General features: G+C 43.7%; 1 protein-coding gene across 1 annotated transcript in view; it reads right to left on the minus strand.

The window, feature by feature from the left end:
• LOC311114877 (spondin-1-like) overlaps positions 1-12,320 on the minus strand; it is a gene marked incomplete at both ends in the record, with an annotated part of 89,328 nt that overhangs the window by 11,909 nt on the left and 65,099 nt on the right. Inside the window, 1 exon segment of the mRNA XM_084190109.1 lies at positions 295-359. Within this exon segment, the coding sequence (XP_084046235.1) occupies positions 295-359 (65 nt within the window).

The following is a 12,320-nucleotide window of genomic DNA, read 5'->3' on the forward strand; positions in this document are numbered from 1 at the left end:
CTCATTTGTGTGCTTGGGAGGCCAGGCATGATTCAACGTTGAGTGGATGAGCAATGAAGAAGTCCTTGCAGTGTGGTATAACTCATGCATATGTGAAAAGAGAGAAATACATGGAAGGAGCGTGAAGAAGAAGGGTGAGGGTGGCATATAGAAAGGAGGGAGGGAGAGGAAGGAAAAGGGACGTTGCTGCAGGACGGATCAAATCCCTCAGGAGAAAGTGTGAGTGAGTTAGTCAGAGAGAGAGTGAGAGAAACAGAGAGAGATGATAGAGGAGGTAGCTGTTGGACTACTCACACATTCAAGGGTTGCCAGGCTGGCCACTGAGCCTTCATTTTGATGACTGTCAGGACGTCATCACCCTGAGAGAGAGAGAGAGAGAGAGAGAGAGAGAGAGAGAGAGAGAGAGATATATATATAGAGAGAGAGAGAGAGAGAGAGAGAGAGAGAGAGAGAGAGAGAGAGAGAGAGAGAGAGAGAGAGAGAGAGAGAGAGAGAGAGAGAGAGAGAGAGAGAGATAGAGAGAGAGAGAGAGAGAAAGAGATTTAATCAACAAACTCACTTGTCATCTGACAGATTGAGGCTCAGCCATATTCACCACATTACACTTCCAGATGAGGGAAGAGAATGGATGAAGGTCAGTTTATCTCCCCCTCTTCCACCTATTGTCACTTTCTCTCTGAGAGAAAGGAGTGATAAATACAGCGTGCATCACTTCAGATGGAGCGCCGGCATCACCACTTCATAAAACCTGGATACATATTTCATCAGTAGCTCTGGACACCGCAGGGCTCTCTGTGTCACTGCCTGAGAGAGAGAGAACGTCTCTGTGCTGGTCCCAGATCAGATAAAACACTCAAAGCACAGAGCAGGATTTAAGCCCAGAATGAACTCAGACCTGAGGGGGAGACAGCTCCCTCAGCACCCAGTCACAACAAAGGAAAAGCCTTGAGACTTATGAGAAAATAGAAGTAGATATGTTTCATCGACATCGGTTTTGTCTTTCTACTAGATTGGTTTGTGAAATAATACTTCCCTGTCCATATCATAGAAATGTGGTATAGAAACTATTATATGGCCTATATAATCGGTTTAAAGTTCAACATTAAACATATCTCTTGGATAACAACATTACACATATTAAACGCTCCAGTCCATTTCAAGTGGAAACCATATTTCTTAAGCGCAATTCACTTGGAGCACAATAGGATCATTGCGACTGCAAAAGACACAATTAAAAATGTTTGAGCACCACACTGGCTCATTTGCGCCCAGCCTTTTTCATTACGGCTGCGATTTATGACATCACACTGTGGCGGAAATGACTCTTTGGCTGTGAATAGGTGGCTAGCAGCTGGTGTGCATATACATTCAGATGACTAGAACATTCTGTTCGTATTGTTATTGCTGAGAGAGACTGTGTGATGTACAGTTGAGTGTAGAGTGCATTCTGCCATATGTGCGATTATCCAAATCGATAAAGAACATTAGAAAACATTGATATATTGGTTCATATGTAATACAGCAATTATAAATCTATCAATTGGGGCGAGACTGCAGTGGAAATTGTGACATAAAAGGAATCACTGTGTCCCCATGAACAATGAACATCGTACACAAGTCCTCAGAAGAAAGGAAAACTGCAGCTCAGCACATCCTTGTCAGAAGTCTGCCACCCGGCATGTTGGCACCTGTGGCTCCTGTAAAGATCAAAGTGAATTATCCAATGCCAGATCATTGCTTTACAAGCCACCAATTAATGTTTCCAATAGAGGATTCCGTGCCAGTACCATCCAGTCCCATTACTGTATGTTGGGTAATCACTTTTTAATTCATTCTTTCCTATAATTACCCATAGTAAAAGGCTGTGAGCCCCACCCAGGCACACAGAGCTGACGTCCTTTCTTTGTCCTCGAGAGCTGCAGCGCATGCAGGCTTTTGTTCCAGCCCATCTCTAACACACTTGATTTAACGAACTGGTCTTAAATTGAAGACCACAATTGGAAGATTATTTGAATCAGCTGTGTTAGTGCTGGGTGAAAAAATTAAAATAAAACCCTGTTCTGACCTCTAGAACTGCACTGCCAGTACACATAAGTCATAAGGCTTATTCATACTGCAAATGACTTCTGAAATTTTTTCCACACCTCTTTTATCACATTTACTTGTAATACCAATAGGATCACAGCTAGCTTGTGGTAACACTGTCTAACTTCAGCAGTCAGCAAAAGCCACACACCCTTTGAGACCTGGCCTGATTGCCCCAGCAGCTCTTGAGGATAACCTGTTCCACTCCGGCTAAGTGATTAGTGCTCTATAATCAGCCAGGAAGCCTGACTGGAACCTAATCGGGGGGTTTTGTGGAGAGTTGGGTTTAGTGTAGCACCTCTGAACTCCACTGCTTCTGTTTACTGAATGCGGTGGGAAAGAAAGTGCAGGATCCAGCTAGCTCTGGTTGAGAGAGCAAAGACCTTATGGTCGTTTCCAAATGCCATGAGGGAACGGGCTACTGTCACTGAATACATATCAACTACATGCATTGGACACAGAATACACAGAATATGTAACATAATGTGGGAATACTTATGAACTAGATGTACATCTTACAGTATGGCAGAATGTGTATCACATACTGTATGTATTGGATGATTAACCACAAAACAGGACCATGATTTTGGGGATTTTCACAAACTGTTGTCCATAGAAGGGTCCTTTGGGGGAAACAAGTATTTAGTCAGCCACCAATTGTGCAAGTTCTCCCACTTAAAAAGATGAGAGAGGCTGTAATTTTCATCATAGGTACACGTCAACTATGACAGACAAATTGAGGAAAAAAAATCCAGAAAATCACATTGTAGGATTTTTAATGAATTTATTTGCAAATGATGGTGGAAAATAAGTATTTGGTCACCTACAAACAAGCAAGATTTCTGGCTCCTCTGTCCTCCACTTGTTACCTGTATTAATGGCACCTGTTTGAACTTGTTATCAGTATAAAAGACACCTGTCCACAACCTCAAACAGTCACACTCCAAACTCCACTATGGCCAAGACCAAAGAGCTGTCAAAGGACACCAGAAACAAAATTGTAGACCTGCACCAGGCTGGGAAGACTGAATCTGCAATAGGTAAGCAGCTTGGTTTGAATAAATCAACTGTGGGAGCAATTATTAGGAAATGGAAGACATACAAGACCACTGATAATCTCCCTCGATCTGGGGCTCCACGCAAGATCTCACCCTGTGGGGTCAAAATGATCACAAGAACGGTGAGCAAAAATCCCAGAACCACACGGGGGGACCTAGTGAATGACCTGCAGAGAGCTGGGACCAAAGTAACACACTACGCCGCCAGGGACTCAAATCCTGCAGTGCCAGACGTGTCCCCCTGCTTAAGCCAGTACATGTCCAGGTCCGTCTGAAGTTTGCTAGAGTGCATTTGGATGATCCAGAAGAGGATTGGGAGAATGTCATATGGTCAGATGAAACCAAAATAGAACTTTTTGGTAAAAACTCAACTCGTCGTGTTTGGAGGACAAAGAATGCTGAGTTTCATCCAAAGAACACCATATCTACTGTGAAGCATGGGGGTGGAAACATCATGCTTTGGGGCTGTTTTTCTGCAAAGGGACCAGGACGACTGATCCGTGTAAAGGAAAGAATGAATGGGGCCATGTATCGTGAGATTTTGAGTGAAAACCTCCTTCCATCAGCAAGGGCATTGAAGATGAAACGTGGCTGGGTCTTTCAGCATGACAATGATCCCAAACACACTGCCCGGGCAACGAAGGAGTAGCTTCGTAAGAAGCATTTCAAGGTCCTGGAGTGGGCTAGCCAGTCTCCAGATCTCAACCCCATAGAAAATCTTTGGAGGGAGTTGAAAGTCTGTGTTGCTCAGCGACAGCCCCAAAACATCACTGCTCTAGAGGAGATCTGCATGGAGGAATGGGCCAAAATACCAGCAACAGTGTGTGAAAACCTTGTGAAGACTTACAGAAAACGTTTGACCTGTGTCATTGCCAACAAAGGGTATATAACAAAGTATTGAGAAACTTTTGTTATTGACCAAATACTTATTTTCCACCACAATTTGCAAATAAATTCATTAAAAATCCTACAATGTGATTTTCGGGATTATTTTTTCTCATTTTGTCTGTCATAGTTGACGTGTACCTATGATGAAAATTACAGGCCTCTCTCATCTTTTTAAGTGGGAGAACTTGCACAATTGGTGGCTGACTAAATACTTTTTTTCCCCACTGTACATTTGTCATTTGTATCTTAAAGCATAATTGAGAAATAATTAATTGAAGTTGGAACATTTGTGACATATTGGCCTTACCCATAAGACACCATAATGTTCCATCTGTATGTGCTAAAAAGAAAAAATGGTGTCATATGAAGCTTTACCGCTTGCTCTGTAATATGAGTAGTGGTTTGAGTTCAATAACAATTTTCTTGCAATAATATATGAATACTGAAAAATATAAACATGAATTAAGAAGGCCTGGGTAAGGCCAAAATGTCACATATATTCCAACTTCAATTAATATTTATATTTTTTATTATGCTTTAAGATACAAATGTCAAATATACAGTATGTCAACAATCCTTCCTCCAAAGGATCCTTCTATTGATACATAATTTCGTGAAAATGTAAAAAATCATGGTCCTGTTTTGTTCTAGTTTCGTGAGGAATCACCCTATTGTGGAACACCTCAGTGACAAAGAACAGGTTAGTCTGCATACTACTGCAACAGAAAGCAGAGCAAAACAACTGATAAACTAAGGCTGCTCATTTGAGCATACACCCCGCCAAGACTCCTCTTCAGTTCCCGCTGTGTCTATTGTTGCGAGTCTATGCCTCTCTGATACATCAGAGAAAATACGATTTGATTCATCTTTGTTTCAGACAAGTGCTTTGTCGCCAAAGAAACATAATGGCCTGTGTCGTTCAGAATAGCTCTGCCGGGATGATGATTGTGTTTTAGATTTGGTCTTGAAAGGAAACATCAGGGAAATAGATTAATTAAACTCTCCACTCATGGTGAAGGGAGGAAGATGGAGAGGGAGAGAGGAGATGGAGAGAGAGAGAGAGATTGCGAGAGACAGACAGAGAGAGCAAAAGAGAGAACAGAGAGACTGACAGAAGTCCCTAAAAAGCAGATGAAAGAGAGCAAGAGAGAGGGAGAATGAACCAGCCACTCTAGTGGGAGGTTGCTTATGAGGAATGGATCTGTTCTCTCCTCTCACTGAACCAGCTGGAACACACTGACAGACCTCTGGATGTGGATGGCAGTGTATGTGTGGTGTGTGTGTGTGTGTGTGTGTGTGTGTGTGTGTGTGTGTGTGTGTGTGTGTGGGTGTGTGTGTGTGTGTGTGTGTGTGTGTATGTGTGTGTGTGTGTGTGTGTGTGTGTGTGTGTGTGTGTGTGTGTGTGTGTGTGTGTGTGTGTGTGTGTGTGTGTGTGTGTGTGTGTGTGTGTGTGTGTGTGTGTACGTGTGGTCTGCTTCAAAAGGCACTCCAGGGAACCAAGAGATAGAAGGGGGACAGATTTTCAAAGCACACTCAATCCACTTCAGAACATCCTGCCCTGATCGCTGCATTCTATGTCACGTCAGCCAGCCCCATTCCCCAGTCACTTTAAAATCCATTTGATTTAATTGAACCACCCACAGGTAGTGCTCTGGCTCGGATCGTTAAGGTAGCCTATTCCTCGCCACTTTCAGGATGCCATCAAAAGAGTATGCCACAACAGGCTTCTCATCACAAAGTGGCAAGGATGAAAACAATGTTATTTTAGAGATGTTTTGTTTGGTTTCATGTTTACCAAAAGGAAATGCATTCAAAATGTGTTTGAATGCTATAAGCAAGTCAGCCACCCCATCACTTGGGATCATGGTCTCTTTTTTCGGGGAAATAATTGTCAAACTTGATTTGAAAAGCAAAGTGGTGATTATTTCACTCGTCTCTCTCCTTCTCCCTCTCCCTCCCTCCCTCTCTTTCATTCACCCTCTCTCTCCCTCTTTCTTACTCTCCCCTCTTCTACGCTCTCGTTTTCTCTCCCACTCGCTCTCTCATTTCCTCTGTGTGATGATACTCTCAAATCTCATACAATAGATAATGAACATAATCCTAGAGTAGCACCTGGGAAGTCTCTGATTGAACACCACTGTGCTAATGATTGTAACATCCACTCAGCGTGTTATGAATGCTAACACAACATCAGCTAGCCAACTGCAGGGAGGATATGTAGTGAGGTTGATCGACAAATAATAGTGTAATGATGTTATTGTTATAATGAATGGTACAATAAACGTATGAGTTCATACTGAGTGAGTGGGTTACTGATATGCTAAAATAGTACCAGAGACAGTAGATCGTGGCAGTGCTCTTTTCTAATACATGTAAATAGGCTATCTGGGAAAGCTGTATTGGCATTGTAAAATACAGTGTTATTGTCTCCAGCTTAGATATGTCTCTGTTCCTCTCATTTTCAGACCGAGGAAAGTGACCAGCCTGAAAAACAAATAATCTCTTATAATTTCAGCACAAAATAACAAGATGATCTCTTTTAAAAGCCCCCATCTCTTTTAGGAAAGACATTCCAAATGAAATTAGTTTCTTACAGGCAACATTGCTCTAATTAATATGATGCATGAGCTCAGGTTGCTGCTTGTAGAATTTAATTTAATGAAGTTGACAAAGGTTGTACATGTAATCACACTGAACAGTTTCTATAATTGCCTGTGTGTCTGACCTTCCTCTCTAGGTCTACTCTGCTCACTGTGGCCTCGCTCATTACCATAAAAACCTTGGAAGGGAATATATAGCATCTCTCCCTCTAGGAGAGGCCAGGCTGGTCTGCTGCTCAGAGGGCTTACAGGCCACATCTAACCAGTAGGTTTTAATAGAAACAAACACCAGAGTTCAATATACAGTACAGACAGGTACATCTGTGAAAGTTAACGATGATTTCACAGACCTCTGTAAAGGAATAAAGCTACTAAAACAACTTGCACTGAACTTATGTGGGATTGATACACAATGATTGGTGGAAGGTATACAAGGATCAACCATAAAACATGCATTATTGTAGACCCTTTCTGACAAGCATACATAACACTAATCCACACAGTCGACGCAAAATGCATCTAAAAGATGACATTGTAGGGAGACTGCAAATCACACAATAGTGCTAGCTATTTCCTTGCCTGTGTCATACTAGGGAACCAACACATTGAACATACACTCTCTCAAGCCATCAGATTGAAGTACTGTCTTCCGGAAGGACACAGATGAAAAAATAAATGTTGGTGGTTTTACCCTAAGAGGGTCTTCAGAGGTACTCTCTCTTTCTCCCCATCTCTAGATCATCAAATGGACCATGCCTCTACAGAACACATTAGTTGTCTTCCTGATAGAGGGCCACTTTGTCCAGATTATTTTAACCTGGTAATTACCATAGTTATAAACCAGTGGGCTAGGTAGAATTTACATGGCAATGCCTCCCACCTGTCAAGTTCTAGTGGTAGCCAAACAGTTAAAATTTGATAACTTTATATAGTTGCACAGGGTCTCTAATAAACCTTGGGCACAGCAAATCATGTTCTATTCCTCCATCACTAAGATAAATAACACTTAGTGAAAGGCTGTGTGCTTTAAAAGGTTAATACTTTCACAGTGGTCTCGTCTCATCCCCAGGCCCTACGGAGAGTGGTAATTGAATATGGGGCCTTTTAATTGGCCGGTCTGGAGTCTGTCTATCTGATCATGGTCAGTGCGAGCAGCAGCCGCGTCTGCCTCATTCTCCGGCCCGCTGCTTTTAATCCATAATGAAACGTTTGATGCAGAGGCCTCACTAGAGCCACACTGTAATTGCCTTGCATACAGGGGGGAAAACATATTCTATGTCATATTAAATCAAATCAAATCAAATTTTATTGGCCACATGCGCCAAATAAAACAGGTGCAGACATTACAGTGAAATGCTTACTTACAGCCCTTAACCAACAGTGCATTTATTTTTAATAAAAAAGTAAAATAAAACAACAACAAAAAAGTGTTGAGAAAAAAAGAGCAGAAGTAAAATAAAATAACAGTAGGGAGGCTATATATACAGGGGGGTACCGGTGCAGAGTCAATGTGCGGGGGCACCGGCTAGTTGAGGTAGTTGAAGTAATATGTACATGTGGGTAGAGTTAAAATGACTATGCATAAATAATTAACAGAGTAGCAGCAGCGTAAAAAGATGGCGTGGGGGGGCAGTGCAAATAGTCCGGGTAGCCATGATTAGCTGTTCAGGAGTCTTATGGCTTGGGGGTAGAAGCTGTTGAGAAGTCTTTTGGACCTAGACTTGGCACTCCGGTACCGCTTGCCATGCGGTAGCAGAGAGAACAGTCTATGACTAGGGTGGCTGGAGTCTTTGACAATTTTGAGGGCCTTCCTCTGACACCACCTGGTACAGAGGTCCTGGATGGCAGGAAGCTTGGCCCCAGTGATGTACTGGGCCGTACGCACTACCCTCTGTAGTGCCTTGCGGTCGGAGGCCAAGCAGTTGCCATACCAGGCGGTGATGCAACCAGTCAGGATGCTCTCGATGGTGCAGCTGTAGAATGTTTTGAGGATCTGAGGACCCATGCCGAATCTTTTCAGTCTCCTGAGGGGGAATAGGCTTTGTCGTGCCCTCTTCACGACTGTCTTGGTGTGTTTGGACCATGATAGTTTGTTGGTGATGTGGACACCAAGGAACTTGAAGCTCTCAACCTGTTCCACTACAGCCCCGTCAATGAGAATGGGGGCGTGCTCAGTCCTCTTTTTTTTCCTGTAGTCCACAATCATCTCCTTTGTCTTGGTCACGTTGAGGGAGAGGTTGTTATCCTGGCACCACACGGCCAGGTCTCTGACCTCCTCCCTATAGGCTGTCTCATCGTTGTCGGTGATCAGGCCTACCACTGTTGTGTCGTCGGCAAACTTAATGATGGTGTTGGAGTCGTGCCTGGCCATGCAGTCATGGGTGAACAGGGAGTACAGGAGGGGACTGAGCACGCACCCCTGAGGGGCCCCCGTGTTGAGGATCAGTGTGGCAGATGTGTTGTTACCTACCCTTACCACCTGGGGGCGGCCCGTCAGGAAGTCCAGGATCCAGTTGCAGAGGGAGGTGTTTAGTCCCAGGATCCTTAGCTTAGTGATGAGCTTTGAGGGCACTATGGTGTTGAATGCTGAGCTGTAGTCAATGAATAGCATTCTCACGTAGGTGTTCCTCTTGTCCAGGTGGGAAAGGGCAGTGTGGAGTGCAATAGAGATTGCATCATCTGTGGATCTGTTGGAGCGGTATGCAAATTGGAGTGGGTCTAGGGTTTCTGGGATAATGGTGTTGATGTGAGCCATGACCAGCCTTGAAAAGCACTTCATGTCTACAGACGTCAGTGCTACGGGTCGGTAGTCATTTAGGCAGGTTATCTTAGTGTCCTTGGGCACGGGGACTATGGTGGTCTGCTTGAAACATGTTGGTATTACAGACTCAGTCAGGGACATGTTGAAAATGTCAGTGAAGACACTTGCCAGTTGGTCAGCACATGCTCGGAGTACACGTCCTGGTAATCCGTCTGGCCCTGCGGCCTTGTGAATGTTGACCTGCTTAAAAGTCTTACTCACATTGGCTACGGAGAGCGTGATCACATAGTCATCCGGAACAGCTGGTGCTCTCATGCATGCTTCAGTGTTGCTTGCCTCGAAGCGAGCATAGAAGTGGTTTAGCTCGTCTGGTCTATTACTCCAGGCAGTAAATATAGCAGTGGTAACTGGCTTTGACTGCTCTGTAAATGTGCCTATAGTATAAGTGGTGATGCTGGCGGAGCCGATGGCAGTCCATTCACGGTGCTGTACTGCCACTTTGGGTTCACGAGATCTGTCCTAGGTGATACACACAATCTGCTTGGCACAGGTGTGGCTTGGCAGGGAAGCAGAGAGGTCCTGGAGAAGAGAGAGAGGGAGAAAGAGAGATGACTCCTGGCCTCTTCACTCCTTCACCTCTTCACAGAGACATGCTGCGCTTGAAGTGGAGTGACAGAGGAGGAGAGGAGGAAGAGGAGGAGAGGAGGAGGCGGTAAAAGGTGAGCCATAACTCTTTGAGGTGGGGCATGTGGGACCTGCTCCCTCCTGGCTTTACGAGACAGCTTGGCTCCCACACAGCCCACACATAATGTCATTTAGTCTTAAATAATGAGGGTTCAAAAGCTCTCCTCCCTTGGCAGAGCAATCAGATCCAGACACTCAAAGTTTAAGGTACCCTGTAGAATACTAACAGGGCTTAGAAGGAGAGAGCGATTGAGGTGTAGGGGAAGAAGAGAGAGAGAAGAAAGAAAGATAATAATAACCCAGAATTGTGAGGGAGAAAGTGGGAATGACCAAGAGCCATGTCAAGAGATAGAGGGAGAAAATAAACCCTTGTCAGTAATGACTACAGTGTACTGAGTCTTCCAAAATTACAAATGTAGTGAGCAGTGGCATTTGAGACCGAAACACAGTACTGCGATGGCACTTAATGAGAGCAATAAACCAGCATCCAGCCTATTTCCTACCACTGGGGACCAGCAGATAGGCTACCGCATTTATCTTCACAAGCGTGTGCAACGCAGAGAAAAACGGCAAAATGCTTCTTGGCAGTGGGCAGGAAATAGAAGCTTCCCACACACACTTTCTAATCTGGTTGAGAAAGACATCAACCGAACACGATAATAGAGTCTAGTGTAAGTGAAAGAGTGGTACTTTGTAGAGAGAATCGACGGGAGTTTTGGATATACCAAACCTCTGTTCAAGTTTTTTTCGAAGGCTTCCACATCAGACATGCAGTGATTTGGAGCCAAAACACCTCAACTGAGAAGTGAGTGTGTGTTTAGCAGTCAACTCGTCGCAGATACATTAACTGCAGATCACACACACACACACACATTCACAGACTAATGAGAGCTTTGTGATTTACGAGCTTTGCAGTTTTATGTCTGTAAATGCATTCTCGATACCACGCTGTCTCGTGAAAAAAATGACGTGATGATGTGATTAGATTGTTAACGTAGCTAAAACGAGCTCTGGCTCAAAGCAGCCTCATAAATGTTTTCAGTAAGACATTGTCATACAGAGTTGAAATATCTAGTCAATACATTTTGAATTGAATAACAATGCTTGTGAACTTCAGAGCTGTAACAATTTCACACTTTGGCTTTGGTTAAAGGCAAGTAAAAATGCATACTAGTAGTAGTCAATGCTCCTGCTGGAGAGACTACACATTCTGGGTGATGCGAAGCAACGTCAACATCTCATTGGCTATTGCTGATCACCGTTCTCACACTACAAGAGCATTGCAGATTTTGTGCGGATAAAATCAAACATCCCACAGGGCACAGATGTCAGTTCAACGTCTAGTTTTGATTTACATTCGGTTGAGTTGTCAACTAATGTGAATTAAACGTGAAATCAACAAAACATTTCAACATGTCATTGGATTTAGGTTAAAAGTTGGGTGGAAAAAAAAAGAAATACCCTTACGTTGATGACTTTTTGCAAATCCAATTAGATTTCCAAGTTGATTCAAAGTAATCACATAGATTTTTGGGGGTTGAAATGAAACAAAGTTGATTCAACTAGTTTTTGCCCAGTGGGATGTTTGAATATATTGGGATGTCTGGGGTCAAAGACGGGATCGGTAGCACTCAGATTGGGATGTCTGGGGTCAAAGACGGGATCGGTAGCACTCAGATTGCATCTCTGACCCGCTCACATTAAATGAGCATTGTGATGGCCGGGCGCCCCGAATAGGTATGGGGAATTTATGTACGATCTCAAAAATCTGTCTGGGACAGCTAAATCGGTGCCAAAATTGTGTAGTGTTCACCCGGCTTCACAAACACACATAATCACTAATGGGCCCTTGACAGACTGGTGAGCTACGCCTTGTGGCAATCTGACAGACAGAAAGGGAGAGAATGAGAGCGAGAGAGAGCGAGAGAGAGAGAGAGAGAGAGAGAGAGAGAGAGAGAGAGAGAGAGAGAGAGAGAGAGAGAGAGAGAGAGAGAGAGAGAGAGAGAGAGAGAGAGAGAGAGGGAGGGGAATAAATAAATAAATAAATAAATAAATAAAAACAGACATACGGATGGCCGGACAGATGGACAGATGGACAGCCTGACAGACAAAAGACACCTGTAGAGGATCAATTTGTTCAAATAATATAATATGATTACCAATGACTGAGGCCCCATTGTACTGTACACTGGCTCTACAACGCAATACTGTGAGAGTGGTTCATTGGATGACGTGATTGATTGA

Source organism: Coregonus lavaretus, assembly GCF_964263955.1.
Source record: "Coregonus lavaretus genome assembly, contig: HAP1_SCAFFOLD_1862, whole genome shotgun sequence".
NCBI lineage: Eukaryota > Metazoa > Chordata > Actinopteri > Salmoniformes > Salmonidae > Coregonus > Coregonus lavaretus.